The sequence below is a fragment of the Ambystoma mexicanum genome, chromosome 1p, assembly GCF_040938575.1.
Source record: "Ambystoma mexicanum isolate Mex_15411 chromosome 1p, UKY_AmexF1_1, whole genome shotgun sequence".
In the NCBI taxonomy this organism is placed as follows: domain Eukaryota; kingdom Metazoa; phylum Chordata; class Amphibia; order Caudata; family Ambystomatidae; genus Ambystoma; species Ambystoma mexicanum.
The window spans coordinates 147,646,390-147,673,674 of NC_090921.1; the positions used below are offsets into that span (position 1 = coordinate 147,646,390).

At 46.7% G+C, this 27,285-nt stretch overlaps 1 protein-coding gene across 3 annotated transcripts in view; it reads right to left on the reverse strand.

Annotated features, from left to right (window-relative positions):
- The window catches only part of TP53 (tumor protein p53), a 277,553-nt gene that overhangs the window by 47,657 nt on the left and 202,611 nt on the right, over nucleotides 1-27,285 (reverse strand). For all 3 annotated transcript variants that reach the window (XM_069645384.1, XM_069645368.1, XM_069645375.1), the window contains exons 3-4: nucleotides 16,736-16,775; nucleotides 15,853-16,095 (exon numbers count right to left, since the gene is read on the reverse strand). In XM_069645384.1, coding sequence (XP_069501485.1) covers nucleotides 15,853-16,095; nucleotides 16,736-16,775 — 283 coding nt within the window. The remainder of the gene's footprint in view (nucleotides 1-15,852; nucleotides 16,096-16,735; nucleotides 16,776-27,285) is intronic.

A 27,285-nucleotide genomic window follows, 5' to 3' on the forward strand; every position in this document is an offset into this window, starting at 1 on the left:
TATTTTTTTTTTTAAAGTGCACTGAATTTTGGTCAATTCACTTTCCAAAAGATAGGCCATTCAAAGTCTGGGCCGAGAGATCAAAAGGGTTCACCTCCTAGAAATTGGACTTTGCACTTCACTGCTAGGATACGAGCAGGAGAGTGGGGCATATTAAGTCAGGATTCCATGTATATAGGTGTTTTTTTCTGTATAAGGTTAGTCGCCTTATTCTTCGAGACACTGGGGACCAAAACAATGTTGCGAAATTAAAATCTGCATGCAAAGTAGGTCAATTTGCTGACGAACTTCATTTTTTAATTTCGAGTACCTGCAGTGTCAAAATAATCTGAGGGTGCTCTTTTACACTGAACAGTCCAATTCTCAGCAGACTGGGAAAGGGTACGATCTATTGGAAAAGCCAGGTATCGTAGGCAGAGGAGCTCACAATGGAATTTGCCCAAGAAACCAAATGTAGATTATTACCAGAAGGAATACCCAATGCTTTTACCCAATGCTTTGCCCTTGGTTAAAATAGAAATGTTCCTATCCTGGATTTTATTTCTTGCCAAATGTTTGTTAGCTGGGGGGAGGGGTGGGGGCATTACCACCACATATGTAAGGCAGTCCCCAACATTCCGCATATCCTCCAATATAAGGTTGATCTTTTAGGGTACACTGCATGTATTTTTTGTAGAGTGTAGTGCCATCTATACAGGAGTGTGTGCTGCAGACACTACTTGCCCCACCCCCTACTGCACCCCCCACTCCTCTGCTTAGGAATTTCCAGCTATCCAATATCGTTATCTCGAGAGTATAACGTTTGCCAATTTTCCCATTACATATTTGGCATGGCCATCATTTGGTTCCATGTAATGTCCCCGCAAAAAGGTCTCCTGACAAAAAAGTTGTTGTTTTTTGTAGAGACATAATTACATTGAACCCGTCCCCATGCATAATGTCATCATATATGGGACCAATGGCTTTTCCCAGCGACATTATGTACGTATGGGGACATTATTACACAATACCCATCATTTTTCCAGGCACAATCATCACTCCTAGCGATCGCCATCCACTGCTTAGACGAATGCAAATGAAAAATAAAAAGGACTGGCAATACTGGCTTGTGGAGCCATGCCTTCAGATACTGAGCTTAGGCTCTGAGGAGCTCCACAACCAACTGTACAAACCATTTCCTGCATGTGAACAACATGATCCAACTTGGGGGGGGGGGAAGAGGGGGGCGTGATGGAGGGCAGGAGCAAAGCACAAAATCAAAAAATGCTGCAACTGTACCGAAATAAAAACATTGAAATAAAGAACAGAGAAGCCCCATTGGCTTAGGCTGGGAAGCCATTCCCCCCACATCGCCCATATGTTAACTGGCCTCTACTCCCCCCTCCCCCCCAATCAGCCTATGACTCCAGACTATTAAGGTGGTGCAACATCAGGGTGGCAGTTATTGCAATTAAGCTCCTAGTATACGACAAAATGAATGGTTCCCCCACATGGACTGGCACAGTTGGGTGGCTGTGCCACACGGAGGAAGTGTTCTAGGCTTGGGAGTAGAGCATCACTGCAAACCATACTGCCAGAACAGTGCCCCTATGGGGAGTGGGTTTGAATGCAGAAGTACCAGTGTCCCTCGTGGAGTGTAGTTGAATGCAGACTTCCCAGGGTCCCTCGTGGAGTGTGGTTGAATGCAGACTTCCCAGTGTTCCTAGTGCAGTGTGGTTGAACGCAGAATCACATTTAGAGACCAACACCACACTATAGGGGTGCAGGAGGTTATTTACCCTACATTGTAAGGGTTAATCAGTAAATGGGCCCAAGCTGTGTTATAACTATCAGAGTAAAGCATAGCAAACAGAACGGATTCCAATGTGTGGTGGAAAGGTACCATTATTGGTGTGTAAACAGAGAATGCCATTTCAGCAGGCGTGAGGACAAAGAGCCACCTATTGGTAGCACATTGTCACTACTGGAGTAGCTCATTCAAGAGAGGCAAGGAAAATCAAGTACTTCTATTCAGAATTTGCAACCGTACGAAAGACTTGATCTTTAAATGGTGTGGCTCGTCCACCGCCTGCTGCAGTACTCTTCACTGGTCTGGACTGCCTTTCTCGTGTACCAGATTAGTGTGCGCCTGGCTTGCTGCTAGGCTACCTGGTGACTGTTTTGCATTGTGCTGTCTCTCCCCCAACCCTGCCATATCTCTGCCCTCTCCCTCCTTGATGCGTTCTGTCCCCCCCCCATCCCCATCTTCTGCAACTGCTACTCTAGCACCCATCATATCTCCCTTTCGAGGCTTGGAAGAAAAAAGTTAAAAAAAGAACTCCTGGTCTCCAATCCAGGCCTGTCCATCGCCGACACCCATGTCAACGCTTCTTCCAGGCAGACGGTCAAAGACATACTCTTTGACGTTCCCTCTCCAGACCTTTGGATTCCCCATATGTTCTCAGCGCTCTTCCCCTTCTCTTCTTCTCTCATTAATGGTGGCACCCGATGGGAAGTACTCTTGCCATATTTCCCCAACCTGTAGGGTCATTAAGGTCGACCAGAATGGCACTGTCATGTCTCAGGGCTCTCAGCCCAACCACCTCTTTCTTGGCAAGAGTCTTCTGTCCCTCATCAACTTCCTCCCTCCTCCTGCAACTCCTCCTTCTGCCACCTCTTCATCACCACACAATGGGCATACCACATTCTTGTACCCCTCCCAGGAAGGCCTTCAAAAGTGGCAACCAGCTCCACTTAGCTATCCTCAACTCTCGCTCTGCAGTTAAACACTCCCCGACATCTACCCTCTTTGAAGACTTCGACATGGACGACCTAGCTTTCATGAGATGTGGTTCAAGGTCAGCTCTGTCACTATTTTTGATACACTCCTCCCGGAGGGCTACAATATCCTCTCGAAGCCCAGGCCTAACCGGTCTGGGCGCAAACAGACCCCGATCTTCCATGAATGGGTCCCTGCTACCATCATACCTGCTCTTCCTTCAAATGCCTAGTCTACAGGCTTGGTGTCTCGCCAATCTTCTCGCTGACTCTTGCCACCATTTAAAAGGACCACGGGTCCAGTCTTGCTCTTCGTCAAGAGTGTCTGACCTCACCTCTTCTCTCCTGGCCTCCACCTCCACGCTTCCCTTCCTTCGAGATGTTAATATTCACCTCGACACCCCTGATTTGGCCTCTGTGACCCTTTCCCTAACCATTCTTCCTTCCAGTCCAACGCACTCAGCCGGGCACACCTTTGATGCTCCCTTCTCAGCAGATGTACCCATTTCCAGTCCTCTCACACCGCTCTCCAGGTCTGATCAAGTTCTCCTGTCCCCTCACCTGGATCTCTTGGGACACACTCCTTCTCAGTCATTTGACCGATGAAGCAAGTGTCAGTTGCTGCTTTTGCTGCCTCCTTCATTTCCCCGCTCACTCTGGCCACAGACTCACACTGATACAGCCCTTGCTAAACTTCACCAACACCCTGGACACCCTTGCCCCAGTCATGAGGATCCGCATGAAGCCTCCCTCCAAGTTAAACACCTGGTACGATTCTGACCTAGCCTTTCTGAAACACTAGCACAGAGCGAAAGTGGCAAGCGCCGAGCACATTCTCTGACAGACTGACCCGCTGCCTGCTCCAAAAGCAATACAGACTCCTGCCGCTTGAAGGCGGCCTATATCCTAGCCCACATCTCTGGGGCCACTAACACAGCTGAAGTTAAAAATCTGCAAGTTACTAGTCAATCCTATTGAAGTCTCCACTTCTCTGCCATTCTTGACACTGGCCACTTACTTCATAACCAAAACTCAAAGACATCCTGTCCTCACTCTCCTCTACACCCCTCCCTACTCCCTCACCCACTCTAAGGCCTCCCTTGGCCGCCCTCTCTCCTTCCCTCCTACTCTCCTCTTTCTCGCCCATATCACCGGATGAGGTCTCTAGACAAGTGCCCTCTGAAAGTCTTACAAACAGGTGCTCCCCTGCTCCTCCAGAACCATATTGCCTCCCTTGCTCCAACCCTGGCTAATTTCTGCAATCGCTCCTTTAACACTGGCTCCTTCCCACCACTCCCTTGTGCACGCTCTCCCCAAAAAGTCTTCTGCCGACCCCCCCCTGCCTTACCAACGACAGCCCTATCTCCATTACCCCCTTCCTGGGCAAACTCTTGGAGAAGCTGGTAATCTCCCAGCCGATCCACCACACTGAATCTGTTGGTTGTCTCCATGACCACCAGTCCGGCTACAGAGCAGCCAGAGGCACTGAAACCGCATTCATTAACACCCGTGAAGACTTGCTCTCAACTCTAGATTCCAACTCTTCTTCCGTTCTCATCCTACTCGACCTTTCCCCTGCCTGTGATACAGTCAATCATGCCACCCTTATAAATTGGCTCCATGATAGCCCTGGCATCACAGACCTGGCACTGGTTGACCGCCTTCCTCTGACTGCAGCTGGGCCCTTCTCTCTCTCCCCATCAGTCTCCGCCTGCGGCGTACCTCAGGGCTACCTTCAACATCTACCTTGGCCCTCCGGCTCATTTGATCTCCGCCTTCTCTCCCCCCACTTCCAGTGTTATGCAGATGACACGCAGCTCCCCTTGAAGCTGCCTCCTTCCCTCCCCCATTCCCGACTGACTGCTATTCAGGCACAGTATGCTGCCAACGATCTCTGCCTTAATGCCAGTAAGAGTTAGATCCTGCTCATTGGGATCCCAGCTCCCTCCAGCCCATCTACACTCTGGCCGCCCTCCATGGCCCCCCCCCCCCCTTCACACTCCTGTGAGGTAAAAAAAACCTTGGCGTCATCTTCAACTCCTCTCTCTCCTCACATCCTCACATCACATCATGGACCTTTCCAAGAAGGCCCACTTCCAGCTGCACCTCCTCAGAGGCATCCTACCGGCCCTCACCTTCCCCCAGAAACGTAATGTCTTCAGAGCTCTTGTCCTTCTAGGGTGGACCACTGCAACAGCCTCTTCCTCAATCTGCCTAAATCCTCCCTTCAACTAATCCAGAATAGGACTGCAAGACTTATCCTTGGCCTAAAGTCCGGGACCGCATTGCTCCAGCCCTAAAATCTCTCCCCTCTGGCCCCGGGTTGCTGCGAGGATCAAATTCAAGACACTCTGCATCATCCACAAGGCTTTCTGGGGGCTGGGTCCCCGCTACATCCAACTCCCTCTACCTAAAGACCTCCTTTTGAAAGCCCTTCGGTCTTCTAGCTCCAACTCTCTGCAGATGAGACGCTTTACCAAGCAGAGAATCGGGGGGGGGGAGGAGTGGATCTCTCTTCCGCAGGAGCCTCCCTCTGGAATGGTCTCCCTGCCATTCTCAGACTTGAGCCGGATCTCCTTAAGTTTCAGAAGCTTCTCAAGACCATCCTTTTCTCCTCTTCCTTCCCTCTCCACCGCCACTGTCCCCCTCTAACACATGACTGGCTGTCTGGTTCATTCCGATTCATACAGGGCACCAGGCCCTCCTCGCCCAGTCTACCCCAGCTCCTCGGTCTCCCCTGAACCTGCACTTGCCCTACCAGGCCCCTTCCCCCTGCACCTCGCCTGGCTGGGCCTGCACCCCTATTGAGCCCATCAATCCCTGTCCTCGCACTTAGCATGTGGACATTCATTGCCCTGCGCTCTCTGCATTTCGCTTGCCTAGCCTAGAGGCCTTCTCCACTTTCTCCTCCCCCTCACCCCTGCAGCACTTGCACGCTCCACTCTGACCTGCACTTCCCTCCTTAGCATTAGCGCATTCCGCTCTGACAAGCACTCCCCCCCACCACCTCCCTACTCCCCTGCAGGATCCGAATGTCACATGGGCTTGTAAGACAGTTTACTATTGTGCTTCATCCCTGCCCCCCCCACCCCTTTTATTTTGTTGTGCCTGCTGTAAAGGCGAATTATAAACACACAATCAAAGTAGCGCCGCATCAAAAGGGCCGAGCAAGGTTGAATGGCTGGCGAGTGTGGCAGTCCGAACGGATAAAGCATAAATGGGAGTGGCATGGGTGCTCAAGTGCCCTTTTCAGTTTGTCTGCCTGAGCAAGAGGTGAAGAACCTTCTGGTTCCCCCAGGAGGATTCACTTTTAGAGTGCGTTGCAAGAACGGTGCATAGGAGAAGCACTAAAGGCCTGTAGACCACTGGAAAGGATGTTTCAAGGTGCTGTGACACACGTGCTGAAAAGGCGACAAGCGTTACAAACTGGGTCAGAGTCATGAACCAGGTGGGACAAGTGTGGCAACATTGCACTAGCGCAAGAGCCTTGATCAGCCCAATGGCACACTGGATGTGGGCACCTGGGGTTCTAAGCAATGACCAAAGGGTAAGGCAGCCACCCGCCATTTGCAGAACCCAGATAGGGCTGCCTGCGTAGTTTGCAACCCCTTTTTCGCAGCTGCTATATCAGGAATAGCACCATAATTTCCATCATAGGATGCCATTGTGTAAAATGAATCGGAGATTTAAATTAACATACACAAAACTCATAGGGTTGGAAAAATCCACTGGCGGCTAGTGGCGAAGGTGTCCACAAAAAAAGAAATCACCCTGCGCTTTGCCGTTGTGTTTAGTTTAGATTATCGTTTTATATAGCGCTATCTGGGCGCTTGTCATGGTTACATAAGGTATATAAAATCGATTGTGGTACAGGATAATATATACATCATTTTGGTACAGGATATATGAGATATGTACAGACAGTTGTGGAACGAAAATGGTCTGAGAGCTTTAGAGATCTACATATAGATTTGAGCAGTATGGTATTTGCATAGATATTTACATAGATATTTGGGCAGTAAGATATCAGGTGTCACAAGTGATTGATATGTGCATGCTTAGGCGAGTAGCCAGGTTTTTGCATTTTCTCTGAATCGGTGGAAGGATGGTTCAGTTCTGAGAGCAAGTGGTAGTGAATTCCAGCGTTTCTAGGCGAGCACAGGGAAGCTTGTGCCACCTGCTCTTTGGAGCTTGTGTCTGGGGACATTTAAGCAGTGGGTTTGAGCTGATCTGGTAGGCCGAGATGGAATATTGCGAGTGAAGTTGTCTGCGAGGTATCTGGGGGCTTGGTTGGGCAGGCGCTTGTGGGTCAGGGAGAGTGTTTTGTACTCAATTCTTTGAGGTACAGATAGCCATTGGGTGGATCGTCTCAGGTCTGAGATGTGTTCCGATTTTGGTATATTCAGGGCTGCTCTTACAGCATTGTACTACTTGTAGCTTGTTGATGTTCTTTTGGAGTCCCACAGACACCCCTTGCCAAGTAACACACACCAAGGGTGAGTGATGTTAGGGTGACCTGCGGCTAGCGACCACGCGGTCATCCTCCAGAGTGGTAACGACGTAGGCTCATTGCGCTGTAGGGCCACTGGTTATTGGGCTGGAAGTAGACCGTTATTCTTGCCTGCAGCCCTTCCGTTTCAGATCACCTGTGATGGGCTACTCATTTTCACAGGGGACATATACGGATTTCCTAATGGTTTCTTTGTGAAGTCAGAGAGAAAGTTTCCTTAAGGAAGGAGGAGGTACACTGGGCCTTGTACTGTCTTACCACGGAGGGTCACTAGAATCCAGGTTCAGTCTTTAGAGGCAGGCTAGGCTGCCTGGGTGCTTTATGCAGGTAAGGGTTCTCCTTCATAAGAAGCGCTATGAGATTCAGGAGACCTATAAAAAGGGCTGACCATGTGCCAAGTCCGGGATTAAACTTCAGGATTGCACAGCCAGCAGCTATTACACAGCCAGCCACTAGGATGCATGACGTAGGCAAGTGTCCAGTCAGGCTGAGAGTTCAATATACTGCTGCTAAAGCTGAAAGCCTATTCCATGCTCTGGCCCTTTGTTTATTCACTGCAAAACTGTATAGTTGTTTTATTAGGAATCATACGTTTAGTCTTTCATCATTTTATTACAATGGCCATGCAGTGTCCTGGTGTGCCATTCTGTTGCGTTTGCTCTACAATGTATGCCTAAAATGCATACACTCGTCCAGCCCCGCCACAGCAGATCCGTGCAGTTCCCCTGGCGCCCACGGAACGGCGCTCTCTGAACCCTCCATATCCAAACAGGTCTCCCCTTCCTACCCTTTTATGTTCTAAAAGCGTAATCAAAGGAAATAAATTCTGATACTTTAAGCAGTTCCATTTTTTTTTTTATAAACACAATGAAATAATAACTACTGTGGAAAAAACTTGTCATTTGAAAAGTACCAGCTAAAACTGAAATCGACATTTGCGACATTTCGGATTTCTACACAGGACATGGCAGGACCCATCTGCGCGTGCATTGGAGTGGTTTCACCGTCTGCTCACTAGAGGTGCGGACCCTCCTGCTCTAGAGTGAGGAAACCGTGTCCATCGCCCAAAGCCACGGGTCTGTCTAGTCAACGTTCCCTCGGGGAAGCAAGGGGGGGTGCATAGACCAGACCAGCGCGTGCCTCCAGAGCCATTGTCCATCAATAGCAGTGATCACAAACCATTAAAGTCAAAGTCATCCGTTGATCCCTTTAGTGCTGATGGTGGGGGACGTGTGGGTTTAAAAACACACACTTGCATCTTCATTCGCAAAGTACTGCAAAGAGACGCGGAAAAGCGAATTTACTTTATGCATTCAATGAAGCACTAGACTAGAGTGTCTCACCACTGTAGGCCCAAAAAGGGGAGCCCCGTCTGTCGTTGAACTGCCGCTTGAGGCATCCCAGAACATTCTACCGCCCCAAGATTTAAAAAAAAAAAAAAAAAAAAAAAAAGTAGCTTTAAAGATTGCATCTCTTAATCAAAACCGGACGTCTTCGCTACACATTTGGAGAGCGCTAAATGTAAAAGGGGGTTTCCCTCCTCCCCGCTGATCTAAAAGTTTGCACTTTTGTTAAGTTCTACTATGCACACACCATGGCCTGGGGTCGCAGCGCAAACACCCACTACCGCTTCCATGCCACTTTCGCGTCTGCGCCCATTGCCGCCCCCTGCCCTCACCCCCGATATGATGTGGCCTGCATTCCTCCTGTGCCCTCTTGGCACTCCCCTGGAGTTAGCCCGTGGGTAACAGGAGCAGAACCCAGGGATGGAGGGTAAACTATGCAATGACTTATTAGCAGTCATAGAAACAAGACTCCTTTTGTCTGGCACTGCCGTCAGGGTGGCTGGAGAGATACTCGCCGACAGCGGGCAAGTGGCCTAGGATCCCTGGTCTAAATCCCCATCGGGCATTTTGTCAAAAATAAAGGCGGTCTTCATGGCAGGTATTGCAACCTTTAGCATATACTGTTGCAATTACGCAAACAGTGGTGATCTTGTGTGCATTTCTGAATCCCCTTCTTCAATGTTCTTTGGCATTCATATAGCGCTCTAGATCATTGGTATGACCTCAAAGCGCTGGTAGGTTGAACGCCCTCGGGGACCACAGTCCAGATCAGTAGAGAGAGTAAGTGTGGAAGGGTGCATGGGTGCACCAGTTATGTGTGCAGCTGATGCAATTGCCAATGCAGGCTTTGACAGCACAAGTTCAGCTTCATATTTCCATAAAAAGTGCATCACAGACTTGATAGGAGCATAAGGTTTAAATTAGTCCGAACATTGGAATAGGGGGTGGGGGCAATCGGGTGTTATACCAGGCCAATGCTCCACGTGCACACAACGCCATTTCTTACTTTGCCAGGAGTGGCAATGAATTTACACAAAAGAGAATTAAACCCCATCTTACGTCAAGTACTCGGACTCATGTTCACTAGTCAACGGCGAGGGCAAACACAGACTATTCTGGAAAGCATGGCAGTTTGAAAAACCGCATGTATGGAGCAGTATAACCTTCACACATAGGGTAGCGGTCAGGCCATACAGCAGATGCAGAGCCCAACGGGATCTTGCCAAATTAGTCAAGCAAATTGATTCCGTTACAAAGTGCCAAGTAGGGTGTGCCAACAAGCCGCTTGCCAGCCAGAGGCTTCACGGTGTTGCTTGCCTGCTCTGTGTAGACGGCTCAATTCCGTTTGGACTGATCCGTTTAAAGCTATAATGGACCGGGCACTGCAGACAGCCAAGACAGCGCAAATGCACGCAACCCTATGCTGTTGGGGTTTTCATGTACGGTCGCGTGCGGATGTGCTTTTTTAGATTTTATTAAGTTAGTGTGTCCGTTTATTTACAACTGTTTTACAATTATTCACTGCCTGGCAATCGGTAAGCATGCAGGTTTCTTGATATGAAATGGCATTTATAACGCGCCTATACACAAGTATACTAGTAGCATTTTTCGCTAACGCGATAATGGTTGCAATGTTGCTCCCGCTTGGCTTTTGAGATGAAATAGTTTGTGGTTTACAAAGACTAACGTAATATGGAATTTGAAAGTTGCAAATAAAGCTTAAACTAATGCACCAGGGGCTTATAAAAAGCACAGCTCCCCATGACACTGAAATCTCTCTCAATGCAGTAGAAATCTTTAATCTACACCTCTTCTTAAACACAGCCTATGTTCCATGACATGGTGGGGAGCAAGAGCAGAAGACGGGGTGCAAGTCCACATTGCCGAACCATGGGAAAAGTGCGATCATTATTTATTTATTTTTAAACAAATTTTGAAATTGATAGAAAAAGGAGAAAGTTAAAAAAGGGAAGAACGAGCCGGGCTGTTGCAGGGAGGGAAACGTGTGGTCCCCACCTTGACATATATAAAGTAGGAGTGTTAGATGGGTGCCAGGGTGGGCACAGGACTAGTGGCTCCATGAATTCCCATCACAATGTTTACAAGGAAAGGAAAGACTAACGGCAGGAGGAGAAGAGGGATGAGAAGAGCCACAAAAACGCAAGTTAAAACATTCAAACCCATTTGGAAAAAATAAACTCATGAAGAGCGACACTTTGTTGCTTGCCAGAAAGGTTATAAAGAGCGAATTCGTGCAGAACTGCCCCCGCCTTGTGTTTACTTTTGATAATGTTTTGGGAGGGTCTTGCGGTTTTTTACTTCCGGGTACGTATTTTTGTGTGTTTGGTCTGTGCGTTTTTAACTTCACAAGCTTTAGTCCGACGGGCGACCGCGGCTACACTAACAGGGCAGTGAACAAAATGCACAAAGCTTGCACTATAAGAAGACACTTTCCTGAGCCTGTCAATGAAGGGGAAAGTCAAACGCGTGAAAGTGTTTATTTGCCGTTTGGTACGTGGCCATGAGCTCTTGTGTGGTAACCGTTGAATTGAAAGTACACACGTTTACAGTCTGGTGTGTGTCTGTACATGTGGCATTATGAGTTTGGAAATTTTTTTTGTATACTGACATTTACTTAATGTTCAAATATTTTTCCCAAATGGTTTTTAAATGTTAAAAATATTTGAACATTTACTTAATGTCAAGTATACAAAAAAATATTTCCAAACTCATAAAGCCAAATCTACAAACACACACCAGACACTAAATGTGTGCAATTCAACGGTTACCAAATAAGAGCCTATGTCATGGCCACTTACCAAACGGCAAACAAACACTTTCACGCGTTTGACTTTTCCCTTCATTGACAGGAAAGGGTCTTCTTATAGTGCAAGCTTTGTGCATTTTGCTGACTGCCCTGTTAGTGTAACCGCGGTCACCCGTCTTGTGAAGTTAAAAACGCACAGAACAAACAAAAAAAGTACATGTATCCAGAAGTAAAAAACCCGCACGACTCATAAAACATACTCAAAAAGTAAACACAAGGCAGGGGCATTTTTCAAGTTCTGCACGAATTCGCTCTTTAACCTTTCTGGCAAGCAACACAAAGTGTCACCGTTCATGAGGTGGGCGAGTGCTCACAGAGGTAGCCAGGAGGCACTGCACAATATTTAACAAAATACAATTCCACGATCTGCCGATTCTGCATCCCCTTAGGTTTGAAGCCTAGAGTGAAACGGATGAGCTAATCTACACATTAACCCATGGAGCCCACCCAAGCAGTTATTAGAAGTAGTTAATGCCAGGATAGCTCGGGGCAAAGCGCTGATCTTGGAAGCAAGACGACATGGAGCAACACGGGTTCGATCCCCGGATCCAAGAAGCCTCTGGGTATTAAGCACATTATAAATAACCAATTGCCCACTACAATAGATTGCATAGTCCATGTGAAAAACACTGCTAAACTTCCCAAGAGACAAATCAGATTAATTCCCCCTCTTGGCACCACCCCAGAACAATGGACGCCTGCCGTATCCAAAGTCTCCACGCCGAACCTACCGGAGGGTCCTACACTTTCATGTTTGTAAAAAGCAAGAGACAGGAAGAATGCTTACGGCTTTTGCCGTACAAAGGGTACCAGGAAAAACCCAACCGACAATTACAAAAAACAGAAATTTAGTTAATTTGGTCACAATTGGGCAATGAAGCCAGACAAATTCTCACCGAAGTACCCAAATAAAATACCCTGCAAAAGCTCACCTCAAGAGCGCATCAAGTGTTTGCTGGGTGTCGTGCGCGGTCGCAGGGGAGGGAAAAGGAATTGCTGAGGCCAGCAGTGGTCCAACGGTAGAGTCGAGAGAGAATATTCCCGCCTTTGCTGGCCAAGTAAACCCTGGGTTGCTCCACCCTTCTCAGGAACCCAACAAATTGAGAGCTCCCAAGGTAGCTGCGTAACGAGTCCAGGGCAGGGGTTAAGAAAGCAACCTCCTACTTGCCCAAGTTCCAGTGGGCATGCCCAGTCCTCGCACATGCCAACATTTGGAAAACTCAGGAGGAAAAAAGAAAAAAATGAAAATTGCCCAGAGACTGAAACGGTGCCCAGTTTCCACTCCTTCCTCTTCTCCACGCAAGTGTGAAATAGTCTTGGAAGAAAATGGCATCCACGATATACAACCAGATACGCAGAAAGTCCACCAGCAAGGACATGCTCACACCACTGAAGGGAAGGTGGACAAGCCATCAGCTTAACCACCTAAACTTTATGCTGGGCCCCCCACATTTTGAAGACCACTGCCCTAAAGCAATATTAACAGAGTGGGGCTTGAAAGCAGTTTATCGGGACAGATGGAGCCCCAAATTCTGAATCACCCACAGAAATGAAACTCACAGACCTATCAGGAAACGCGCCATCAGGCCACCCGCTCTGTTACGCCACTTAAATGAAGGCTGTTGTCCAAGACATTTCTGAGTGAAACACAGGACACCCCTAAAACACCCCTAAACGTGAATGCACAAAGGTTTAGAGATGGAGCCACCAGGTTCTCCAAATTAACAATTAAAAAACAAAATGCAACTAATTTGGCCCTGATTAAAACTGCAATCATGAGACCAAACCTGTATAAAAAAGGTAAAAGGCAAGTTCATAACACCCTAAATCAAATTGGGGGGGGGGGGGGCACCTTGAGAATGTGACGACCTGGAAAGCCTTGGTGCATGCATTATTTAGCTCCCCAGATGATTAACACCGATCTCCCACTGAAGAGTGGAAAGACAGTGGAGAGGAAGGATCAGGAGTGAGGGACAGACAAATGCAAGTAGGAAGAGGATAAGGAACTGGTGAACTTCCTATGGAGTCCAAGCCATGAACGTTATTGTTCTAGTTGTGTTGGTTATTGGGGATAAGGATGGAGAGGATAAGGAAGGGGGTGGGGGGGGGATTTATTGAATGCAAGATATTGTGATTGTACTGTGATGAAACATGTGCAAAGCGAATTTTAAAGAAAGTTTAAAATAACAAAAACCATAATAATGAAAATATTAATAGAAACAGCAGAACCCACGCTTTTGCTACAAAATGTAGCAGATGAAACTAGGATCGAATGCAATGAAGCCACCGTGCTACTACGCTAAAGTAATGACACAAAGCGGCAAACATGGATGCATTTGAAATTTGTTGGGGAATGGGGCGAAGGGATGAGTCCCCAAAACAGTAAACAACCTGTAGTAGGAAAACAAAGGCAAACTTCATCTTTGAAATCGAGTCATTTCAAATTAATCCACCGAGGATAACTTGAGGGCAAAGCAAACCAGACACACAGACTAGGGCAGCTGCAAGCCCAGTTTCGGGTCACCTCCTGCGATGTAATGCCCATGTCCCTTTCGGATCAGAAGTTGGCACTTCAAAAATAAACCAACGGGGTCCTGTTCCACACAGATTGACCAGCGTTAGACAATGCCAAGTTATGTGACATATAGCTTTTTTTTCCAAAGGAAAGGGAGAGGTGTAATAAAAACAGGTGCACCTATGCCCCCAATTATGAAATATAGTACAACTTGAAATTTCAGCAACAATTTACCAATATCATTAATGTAATTAGAGCTAGGAATCAGTCATTTCGTCCCCAAACTCGCGCTTTTTAAAATATAATTCTCGATCATGTTATTTTAGCAGACAAATAGATTTCTAATGCATAAAACCCTTACTTCCTTCCCCGGGTGCCCCTCACATTATTTTACAATAAGCAGCATTCTCTAATGAGCGCATTACAGTGCTGGACGCTGGCACCACGACCCAGAAAATACGCCAGCTTCCAGACACAAAGGACAGCAGGGCATGGGCACAAACGCTAATTGTGCAAAAAACGTTGGCAACATTCTGGACCATTCTGGCACTAGTAGCAGTCATAAATAGGACATTTCAGCGTAGAGGGACGGGACACTTAAATAGTTGCCCGCTTTCGTGAAAAAACATGAAGACTTCTTCCCAGGGATTTCCCTCCCAAAGACAGACAACTTGGCACTGCCCCTACAGAATGCCCAAGTGCACCAACCTCTGCCTGCGCGGACAACCATCTCTGCCCATCAGCAAACAAGCCCTCCACCTGCGACGCTGGCCGGCTCGAAAAAGGCGGCAAAAAATGTGAAGGAACCGACAAGAAGGACAAAGCAAACGCCTTCACAGCCAGACATGCCCGGGCGGGCCCTGCAGGGTGCGCAGTGAAGAGAGAGGAGACGGGGCATGTCCTGGCATGCCCTGCTGCCCACGTTCACTGCAATGTCACATGGGTGGGAAAGATGGCTCAGTGGAATAAAGCGCCTGCTGTAGAGATAGTTTATTAGAATATGAAAAGGCACCTTTTATAGTGGTTTTTGGGAAACACTGCATGCCACAATCCCCCACCTCTGTGCTCCCAAACCATTGGGAAGACCAAGAAAATAGACAATTAAACAAGCACATCGTAACCTGCAGCATTGCAAATAAAAACATTTTTAAAAAATATATATTATATGCCTTAATCCAGAGCACTGTAATTTGTTGCCACGTTACCCAAGCTCTTCAGGCAACGTTAAACCAGGTGATTGCCTGAAATGTACACCAATGTTCGGATACGCGCACATCACGCAACGAATACTACGGTACTCTAGGCACTCAGAGCCACAAACACTGCAGACCCAAACTACTCACAGATCTACGAGGCCATACCAAGGGTGGATCCGAACGACACAACCAAAAACGCACCTGAAGAACACTTTGCATCAAGAAGCACACTACTTCACCGTAACCGGTAACCGTTCCGGCAACACACACCAAAACAAAGTGTACCATAGCACTGATTCGCAGTGCTAACCAGAGTAACAGCAGGAACACAGGCACGCGCCCTACAGGATTCCTTAAAATAAGTTTGGCAAGCATCAAAAGAGCACTTCAGGTCTGGGAAAAGATGGTCCTCAACTGACATCACTCACAAATCCTGCCGCATTTGTCCCTTACACACACCACCACCACCACAACGGGAATCAGCCAACACTTCCATACAAGCCTTTTTATACACTTGCTAATGAGAACAGTGTGTAAACCCTGGGTGGCCAGAGTTGGCCTTCCACTCTTATAGCGGTAAGAGGGATTTAACAATAACATGCAATATCGGTCCTCAGCGGCCAATGAATTATCCATTCTCTCCAGAAGAGCTAGTACGCCACTGGGATCCCGAGTGAGGGCACTTGCCCTGGTGTGCTCACCGTGCAGGTAACCGATTTGGCCGTGCCGGACTGTTGGAAGACCAGTTTGAAATCGTAGGCACCAGGGTAGTCCTCGGTAGAGGGAACTGCGGAGGTGGCAGCGGCCAGGGTTTCAGGTGGCAGGGTACCGGGCACATGGCCGTGATAAGCCTCCAGGAGGTCACAGCTGAGGGTGCTGCTGACATCTTCCTGCTGCAGTTGAGGGGGCTGCTCCATGTCGAGGTTGTAACATAACTCTGCAGGCTGCGGGAAAGGGGAGAACAAAGAACAGAAGGAGGGTCAGGAGATGTAACGTCATAACCCACTTCATAACTGCATCGAATCGGAGCAATGCTCACTGCGTCTCAGCCGCCAACCAATACAAGACGGGCGCAAGAAGCACGATTGCAGAAAATGTGATCCCCTCGCAGAGGAACAACTGGAATAGGAGGGTGCGTAAAGTGAGAAATGATACCGTCGAATGACGGGGGTGGGGATGGTGAAGTATATCCCGACTTTCCTATGCCCCCCCACTCCCTTTTAGTTAACACTAGGGAGGCTTCAAAAAGAGGGGAGGGACATGAAAAGGGGACGGACTACTAGTGTCAGATATAATGCCAGCCAGAACACCATAGGGAAAGAAAGAAAGAAAGAAAGAAAGAAAGAAAGAAGCCACGACAGTCCCACCTGACCAGAGGGAGACGTGGACATACGACAGGGCCGACACTGGGGAAGAGGGTGGTGGTGGTGGGTAGGAGGCAAGAGCGAGAGAAGCAGGAATGCACCATGTTAATACCAAGCAACACAGAGGATTAACTAAAAACTAAAATAACTATTAAAAAAAAGGCAAGAGAGCCGGGTTGAAGGGTGGGGAAGAGGAGACAATACTCCATGCTGCACTTACCCAGAAATCATCAGTGGTCTGCAGGAGGGTCTCTGGAAGGCTGGGAGAGATGAGCAAAAACAGATTGAATTATATTAAACCATCTATACACCCTGCAACTGGCAGCTCCCTAAAAATGTGAGCGCAACACGGCCCACCAGGGGTGGGCACCACTTGGTCGCTAAATTCGAATCCCAGCTCTAGTTGTAGAAAATTCAAACAATACATAGTGTTCATGGGGCACCTTGGTAAATAAATCCTTATACCAACACTAAACAAAAAAGTTCAGTGAACCATGAACCTACCAAGCACTCTTGTATCCCCTGAAGTTTGGGTAGTAACAGTTCATATACAAGTTCAAACCATTTCAAAACCTCTCCAATATTAAGTGACATCTCCTCTGGTTGATATGTCATAAGTCATTTGTTTCAAAAAGACTGGAAAATTGTACAAAGTGTCCTTCTAGCCAATGCATTTCAGATTCATATCTGTCCTTAGGGCTAAACACGATCATATTCATCAAACACATACACATTCCATGAAAGAAATGGAACCTGGCAAGCTGTTCTCTTGGCGCAGCGACCAAAGGCGTACAATTTCTTGCGCATTTTAGTAATCTCATCCTCGTAGTCCCTAGGGTCACCAACAATCCTCCTGACCCGAAGCATCTGGCTGAAGGGCAAGTTTTTAATAAGACTGGGTTGGTGAAAACTCAGCCCATGTACAAGTTGTTCCCGTCAGCTTCCTTCCTGAACATGTTAGTTTTAGTTAGTTGTATATTTACCCTCACATCAAGATAATGTATACAGTGTTCTGAACTTCAAAGACAGAGTCTACCTTCAAATCTCAGAGACATACATGGGGGCCACAATGGCCCCCACTTGTGCAAAATGTTTCATGCATAAATACGAAAGGGAACATGGATTGCACCATGCTCTCTGGCGTAAATACCTCTCCATTTGGGTACGTTACATAGACGATATGTTTTTGGGGTATGGAAACTGACACCCGAAAGTTTGGACTTTTTACCATAGATCCCAGAAAGTTCAGAACACTGTATACATTATCTGGATGTGAAGCTCATACCATGTGAGGGTAAATGTATAACTAACACGTTCAGAAAGGAAACCGACAGGAACAACATACTACATAGGGCTAGTTATCACCAACCCAGCCTTATTAAAAAACCTGCCCTTCTGCCAGATGTTTCGGGTTATGAGGATTGTTAGTGAAACCAAGGACTATGGGGATGAGATTACCAAAATGGGAGAGCAATATTACACCTGTGGTTACTAACCCAAGGAGGTTAGGTACAGCAAGAGAACAGCTGGCCACGGTCAAACACACATACAAAAAGAACCACTCGCATGGTTATATGTATCAAAATACTGTATTCAGAGTGAACGCATTAAATCAGTCATTAAAAAGAATTGGGGAACCCTTGCATGCGATGCCAGGGTGGAACATTTGTTTAGAGAACAACCAACATTTGCTTATAAGAGAAGCACAAACCAGAAACAAATTGGTTTAAGACCGGGCCAGCCAAACATCCTCCACTGACCAAACGGGCAGGTATTTTCCCCTGTTTGCATTGTACAAACTGCGGGTTTGTAACAAAAAGCAATGTTTAAAATCACTCCAGATCTGGAGAGAGAATCAAAATCAATAGTTTTGCCACATGCAATACTAATAATGTGACTTATACCGTTATATGCGCATGTGGGGGTACACTATGATGAACAGTCAAAAAGACCACGCAAACAAAGATGGAATGAACATCAATCTTGTATTAGGGCCAAGAATGTCAACTCAGCTGAGACATTGGCTAGAAAAAAAAAAAGTTAATCTCACAAATTCGCTTCCAGGTTGTGGAAAAGATCCGCAAAAAAGACCCACATGAAGATGTGGTAAAAAGATTAATTTGGATTGAATGACTGGATGCCCTAAGAATTACTGGAGAAGTGAACGATCTGTGCTTCATATGACGAGATTTGGAATTGTATAAAGTCTCTGGACATGGACAATAAGATGGTAAACAACGTTCATATGCCACCATTGCAATACCCTACGGTGTGGTAGAGGTGCCTTGAAGATGGCACACTGTTTGCAATTGTTATGCATGTGAGCGCACTTGTGCGGTCCCCTGTAGGGCTTTTTTCTGTGACAGCCTTATACAAGTCTACCTTTATCAGGAGATGATTTAACAATATGAACTTTGATCTTGATTAGTTATTTGTAAACACACACAACGAACCAATTCGAATCCTGGCGCAGATGAATAACTGAATATACAGATGGGTAAAAATAGTGGTAGTGTCATTAGGATCACGGCAAAATAACACTTTTAATTAAAAAGGTGAGTTTTTAAACCTCCTCGAAGTGCTAGAAGGGAATTGGGCTTGCCTTTTGTGCCACAATCTGGGCCCAAAGACTGAGAATCTACAGTCCAATGGATGAGGAACACTATTTAAAACTGCATCTGTTGGATTCTTTCTCCCTCTCCAAGTGGAACGTGGCCATTTAACCTCTTAGAGGTTATACAGAAGACTCGGGTACATTCTACCTATACGTTGTGTGCATCGTGAGAATACCAAGCAAGCAGAATTGAAATTTCAATTGGCGTTTCCATGCTTTCTCTTGCCTACTTGCAGTTATTCAATTACCGCTTGATCTATTAAGGTCAACTTATTGACCATGAATTACCATGCGTGCATTATATATGAAGGTTGTATGCATGTAATCACATTCTATTTGTAATTTTTTTACCATGTGTGTCTGTTTCTATGTGCAATTTTCTCTTGGAATGTGTATGGGTTTGATAAATAACATGATCGTGTTTAGCCCAGAGGACAGATATGAATCGTTTTTTAAACAAATAAATAAGTTGTAAAGAGAAGCGACTTAATATTGGAGAGGGTTTGAACTTGTATACGAAATGCGTTATTACCCCCAACTTCAGAGCGCTGGGTAGGTTCATAGGTTACTCAACTTCATTTGTTTAGCGGAATAAGGCCCCTCACCCAATGCAGAGAGCATCATGTTCTCTCACCCTAAACCCGCACAGCATTGTCCACAACCCCGGTCAGCTTTCCCTGGGCCAACAACATGGCCCAAGCGAGAACCCACTCATTTCCTGAAGCCATTATCATCGAGGGTGGCTGACCCATCAAGAAGGCCCTGTAGCAGACTCTAGTTTCCTCACCCGCCACAGTGTCTTCTATACGGACATCACCTTCTGCCACAGCAGTACCTGAGCCACTATTGCAATTCTGAATGCCTTTTCCACCTCAGGCGACCTTTCTATCCCAACTCCTATATTAACCACTACTCCAGAATCTAGGCCCAGGTCCAGAGACCTGAACAATGACACAGTGACTGCACATGGTCATTTCATTGCCAAAGTGCTGCGTTCACACAGTTACTGGACTTCTTTGAACACAACAGCAACGACCTCAAGGATCAGACAGACGCAGAGGGCATAGCTGCGCTAATCCTGCTTAATGTTGCCACTGCTTTTGGCACAGTTGTCCCATCAATCCTAACTAACCGAAGATCCCACATAGGGCCCAAGATCGGGTCTTGGAATGGATCACCTGCTTTAGGTCAGACCGATCACGATTGACACCCTCCAAACCATTTATATAGTGCTTTTATTCCAAGCGCTGTATAAGAGTCCAACAGTCATAAACGACAAAAGAAATGCATGAAAATAACTTGTACGACGGAAAACTTTCAATAAAAAACTGCCACACAGGAATCTTAAGTCATTTAATAAACAGAGCTCCATTTGAATATGCAGTGGGAGAGAATTCCATCATTTAGGAGCTAAAAGTTGAAAATGAAGAAAAACGTGCACAAGGAGGCAGAAGAAATTGAGATGCCGGACAGAGAGCGCTCGGAAGGGGGATAAACGAAAACCAGACTGAGCAACGGATACTCCTAATCTCCGCATGGTCGCAAAGCCAATGTAACGAGCCAATGAAGAAGAAACAGAGGAAAAATGAAGACCAAACCAAATTCTTACTGTAGAAGGCAAAACTGAACCAAGAGGATAGAGTGCACGGTTATAAAGCCCCACATACAGAGAACAGCAGCAGAAGACAGGATCAGGACTCAACATGATGTAAATGTTCAATTTCAGTAACCGTATCCAAGAACATCCCCCCCCCCCCCCCCCCCCACCGCACCCCATTTAAACTGCAGTGGATAGGGTAAACTGATGCCTAGGCTAGAAGGGGTTAGACCCTTTTGTGCAGTCGTTCCCAACTGCGATGTGCTAGCTTCTTATTGGCTGGGCTCAACTGTGGAAATAGGGGTGCCTGGCAGGAAGTATGGTTTCCTCAGAGAGGCTGGAAGGGAGCAACGATAGTTTAGCAACTGCGGCCTAATAATGGGTTGGAGCAATGAGCGTGAGGACTTGGTCCGGGAAAAGAAGGATTCTGCAAGAAGGGAGAAATGTGGCTTGATCAATTTCCAGTTTCTTTCTCATGTCCCATAAGTAGCAGGAGGGGGGCTAAACACATGACCAGATCCCCAACATTGGGGGCTAGTTTGTGCTTTTGGGTATGGATGAGGCTGCCAGGAAGGGCAGGCATTACTCGGTTGGGAAGGGACTTTGGCCTGAACCACCCTGATGCAAATAGGAACATGGAGCCTGAAAGCCAGTCCTGTACTCCCAATAGAAAGATCATAAGGTTAGGGTACAAGCATCAGATAATTAGCGAGGTTGTCAGAGACTGAGTACCTGATCCATTGGCTTGCCCCACGGGTACACCTTGTGCCCCTCAGACCTCTGAAGTGTTACTTAGATGAACATCCGTACTGGTGGCAATCGGGTTTGATTTCTGCGATCTAAATCAAGTCATGGAAATAGGTTGCCCCACAGGTGCCCTGCGTGTAGACATAGGTTTGCATAATGGCATTCCCGACATTATTGTGTATTAGAATTAAGCTTCAGTCACCTTAGCTGGCGTCGGGTTCTGACCAGGGTCCCAGACAGTAGGCTCCCATGATCCCAGCGTTCAGCTACCTAGACAGCGGCGTCTAGGAGTGTGTAATGGGCAGAACTGTTTGGAGGCCCAGAAAAAATGAATAGGGCTCCCTTTTGGTCTAGCCCCATGAAGCCAACACGATGCTCATTTTTCTGAAGGCCAGTCTCCATTAGGAAGTCCTTTTTATGCATGCCCACGGGCCCTACATGATATAGTTGCCAGCATTTACATTATAGTTTCTAACTAGGTACTATCTGAACCATCACACTTTCCTTAAACTCCTGCAGACAAAAAAAAAAAAAAAAAAATACACACACACACGTGTTAACGTCTGAGGATTTGTCATCTGTGCAACCGAATGTGTGCCGCCTCATTATTATAAATTACAGTAGGTGGACACTGAAACGGTGTACTTATATATGGAAATGTGATCACTCAGGAAAAGCAACGATCTTGTGGATTAACCCAGTCTAGCGATATAGACCGGAAGCACAACAATCGGATTTAAAAACACAGGAGACAGTTGCACATGGTGTGGCTACCCCAGTTGGGTCCTTAGCTGTGACGCAAAGAAGCTTGAAAAACCCAGGTGAAAGTCGGACCACTGCTCGGCGCCTCAAACACTGTTAAAATCTTACTTGGCCTACAGCTTCCCTTCCCTTTCCTGAGCGAATGAGTTCATTCCAGCACAACAATGGTTTATTCCCACCCAGATTATGCAACAAGGAATTACTTCGGTGCTCTGGTACTTTGTGCAATCTGAAACACCATGACCTCCACATCTCAACTCTCGGGGCCACTTCTGTCATCCCGTGAGGTTTTGCACAGGTATTGCTTTAGTGAAAAGATCCCACGCATGCAACGTTGAGCCAAAATCGAGGCAACCATCACACAGGACCCCAGACACTATCCCCGTCACCTAGGAACTACTCTTGCACCTACACACGAACGAGCCTGCATGGTCTGAAAATATTGCTTGCACTGTGTCAGGAGGCCTCTACCGCTTAATAGGCCTATGCATAAGACACGGAAACCAGAACAAGTCACTATTAAGCACCAATCTCTGGCCCTCATGCACGATACTCGCTTGCCTGGAACAGAGTGTGTGCCAGCACCCTAACCGTACCCAACTGCAGCCCTGGACAGGCCTACAGTGCCAAGAGGCCATCCCACTGGGAGATGTGAGATCCAATAGCCAGAAATAGAACATTCGAATCTCTAAACCAAGATACTGGCTGGTTGAGTTGCAATCCAGCTCACAACGGTGAGAGCAGAAGGCATACTACTGTTTTGGTTACAGATTGCTAAAAGCTGTGGAGACGGTTACAAGAGTGTCGGGAGCGGCATCTTGTACACTTCATGGGACAAACCAGCCAGATGGTGGTTCCAGCATCAGAATGGGTCTTCAGCAGCCCGTCAAACACCACCTCCGATGGTCAAAGTTCTTCCTGTCAGGATGTCCAGCGTACAATGAAAACATATGCACATAACAAGAGCTATATGGCAGCACACATGTGGCAGCATATGTGGGTCAGTCACTCCGAGCAAATTAACCTTAATAAAATAATTGACAGAATGCAAATCATTGGCAAGCGCTCCTGAATGAAGCAGAAGATCTCATACGTCTGTGTGAGTGGAGACTCCAGGAACAGAACCAACTAGATTTGCGCCAGAGTGGACAAGCACACCCACAGGACAATCCGGCTAGATTTCAGGAACATGGAAGACAAGCCGAAGACTACGAAAACCGCCATTGATCTACCACCACCGCTTTGTGCGTTTAAACCTCACGAGTAGGGGGGGCCAGGGAGAGAATATATTTATAGTTAACCAATATGGCCTTTTTTAAAAATGGCCAATATCTTCAGTTTTGAAGCAGGAAAAGGCTTGTGCGTTCAAGAGTGTCAAAATAAAAAGCTGATTTTAATCATAGGCGTTTAGCGCCATAATCATGTCAGAAGACTAGATCTGCGCTCCTCTGGATGAAATGGGCGGATTTTCAGCCCAAAAACCGCACAGATGTGTAGTTTAAGCATGCGTGCCCGTTTATTCATTTCATCAGGGAGCAAAGCCTGTTCCCTTTTCCGAGAATACTGGGGAACCTCTAATGTGGGCAACAGTGCCACACTGATCAGGAAACTCGGCTGCAAGTAAGCAATTCATTCTCCAAAACACGACTGCTTCTCTAAGAGAAGACCACAAACCAGGTGTAGACAGGGTAGGGCCCGAGCGGGGAAAGGGAAGTCCCCCCCGAAATCTGTAAATGCCCACTCAGCAGCGTTGTGTGGGCCTTTTCAGATGTAAATGGCACCGCGGAGGGCCCAACTACATCCGACTTGTTAGACAATCTTGGCTATGCCTCTGCCACAAACAGCAAGGGCTGAAGGGACTCCAACCTGCGGCTTGACGAGTGAGCCTATGAAAAAGGCACGCATTGTGTGCGTTGGGCTGCCAATGGCACACTTAGTGGGTCATGAGACTGGCCAGTAGATTGACTGATTAATTCATGAGGTGTGTGTGTGTGTGAACAGCCCAAGCATCACATATATAACCAAACACTTTCAGAAATGTTTCTGTTTGGGTGCGTATGGAGACAAATTAAAATGGAGGTCATTAGGTTCCCAAAATGCCCTTTGCTTTTATGCAAATTGCCTGGTCCAAGCCCTCATGACCACCCAGCTGCACTTTCCTTGCCCCCTCCGCCCCACCCACATCACTCCAATCCTCCCGTGCAGCCCGCGTTTGGGGAGTTCCCAGAGTAAACTGGGAACACTTGCAGCATTGAGTTAATGAGAGTTGGAAGAGTAGAAAATCAACTTCCACACAATTGTTTATGGCTCTAGCTGCAGCGTTCAGGTGGTAAAGCAGACTCCATTTAGTTCCAAGTATTTTAAGGATGCGCCCATTGTATGTGTTGCTTACATAGTTCTTCTCAATGTACAGTGAGAAAACGTGAAAACTAATTTTAGAGTAATTAGTATACATGCAATAGCATGCCGAGTCAATGCTCGGTGCTCAACTCCTCCAAAATACCTACGTCCAAGCTTCCATTGGCTTCCCCCATCATTATGTAAAAAAATTAACAAAAAGTGCGAACCATGCAGAGAAAACCTTGTTACATATTTTTGATGACTTTTCTTGAGCTCTAAATTCCATATAAAAACAAGTTCCCGCCGTTGCTCAGATTTTATGAAGGTCACTGTGCAATATATGAGCAAAGGTGTTAATTTCCTTGAGTGAATAAGCAAAAAAATCCCTTCCAAAACCAGCATACCAAACAAAACTAGTGTCTGAAGGATATCAAAACCAGCATACCAAACAAAACTAGTGTCTGAAGGATATCAAAACCAGCATAGCAAACAAAACTAGTGTCTGAAGGATATCAAAACCAGCATACCAAACAAAACTAGTGTCTGAAGGATATCAAAACCAGCATAGCAAACAAAACTAGTGTCTGAAGGATATCAAAACCAGCATACCAAACAAAACTAGTGTCTGAAGGATATCAAAACCAGCATAGCAAACAAAACTAGTGTCTGAAGGATATCAAAACCAGCATCCCAAAGACAGCAAAACCAGCATCCCAAAGACAGCAAAACCCGCATCCCAAAGACAGCAAAACCCGCATCCCAAAGAATTAAACGCAGTGTCCTAAGGACTACAGAAAAAAAAAGAAAAAAGACGAACTGTGATCCTGGCTGAACCACCATCACCCCAGGCTATAGTTACCTTATCTGACACTAGTGGACAGGTTTAGAAGAGGGCTCGAGGTCAGAAGTGACTGCTCTTCAAACACCCAAACATTTTACACCAATGCCGATACAAATGTTGAAAATGTTCCTTCTAGACAAAAAGTCCAAACGCCTCCCTGCCATCCCCACCCCCCCATAAAACATGATACATGGACCGTCACCCATGCTATGGTTTTGCTGAGGACATAGCCATCAAATGTGTGTGCAGCCAACATTGTAGTACAAAAAAAAAAAAAAAAAAAACGTTGGGGTGGAAGGGGGGGGGGGGGTGGCGGGGGGAGGGGTATGTTGAAGAGCCAAGAGGGTAATGAGAGGTGGTTCCATTTCACAGGCTACAATGTTTCAAGTTGTCAGATTGGAGAGGGGCACTGGCACTTGTTGGCAGCCTCAAAGCAATGGGGCGGGCGAGGAATGATTGGGCATGTAGGTCCATTTTACCACATTCAGTTTCTCTACTAGACGCCTTTTCATGGACAGAACATATGTTTTTAGCTGAACAACTATTGTTTGCCCATGTAGTGTCACTAAAATGCCCGAGCTATGCGCGGTCCTGCACGCTGTATGGATAGCTTTACTCTTGTAACCGTAATTCTGCCCAAGACCTGCCCCCTTATTGAGAGGTGCCAGAGGATCACCCTCTTACGCCAATATTGCTCAGCTTGCCCATGTCCCCACTGATGACACATTAAAAAGTTGGTGAGCGTTTATAATTATGCCGTACGGTGACCTGGCCAGATCGGTTTCTTATGCCATCTCGGCCTCAATCCAAGCATCCTGGTAGACCGTGTTTTTGGGAAATCCGTTTCCACCGCCGTTCAGAAACGGTTGATCCAATGGTTTCCTTTCCGGAGTATCCCGTCACAGAGTCCATCCATGCACCGTCACCCCGATTGTGCAAACAGGATTCCTGTGCCTAGTTATTGGTCACCAAATACACAGATATGCAGGGTGTTCAAAACTTAGTGGCCTGTCTGCTGCAGCTCCATGAGGCTTCCCAAACGCCATCCCTACTCTTCACTGGCTGCCCAGGACTCCACCAATACCTTCAAGTCCATCTGTATGGTCCACCAAGCCACACACAATTGGGGGTTGGGGAGTAACCCGTGCGGATATGTTTTACCGCTATACCCAAAAAAAAGCCAACGTTGGTCCTCAAACAAATGCATTTTGCTTGTGCATATAAATGAAAGCCCGTATCAGGCTTTCTCAAGGCTATGGAAAAAGATCACTCCTTTTTCTCAGATGAGGAGAAGACTCAGGACAAAAAGAAACGCCTTCAAATGCACCTTCCTAACCTGGAATGGAGAATGCACTAGCGCCGAGATGCGGTTCCGATGCGATCTGGAAGAATTTGTAACAAGCTATATTTTTTTTAAATAACTTTAATGAGATTCTTTTTAAGAAAGGTAAAAAAAACAAAAAATAAAATTGTGGATTCTTTTTTTGAGGAGCTCTTGTGTTCAGTGGGGCTGCATTGAGACCAGATTCTATTTCCCAAAAGCACTGCTATATAGTCATTGGGGCACAACGAGAAATTGGGAGCAGCGTCTTGCACCTTATCAGAACTTCTTTGCACAGCTGCTTTCATAAAGGCCGCGTTTCACTCTTGCACACCCTCCCTGTGCAAGACTTGCCACAGCTTGCAGTGCTCCATGAGGACGCATGGGCTGATACAGTCCCACTATCATTGCCCTCCATCTGTTGCTCTCCTGGGCACGGTGTGCCATACTCTGAAGTCTTGGGAATTATGCGAATCCTACGGCTTTTTGAACAAATTGTAGTGCAACCTTTTCGGTGCCAGGATTTATGGAAGGGAGGTATGTGGAAA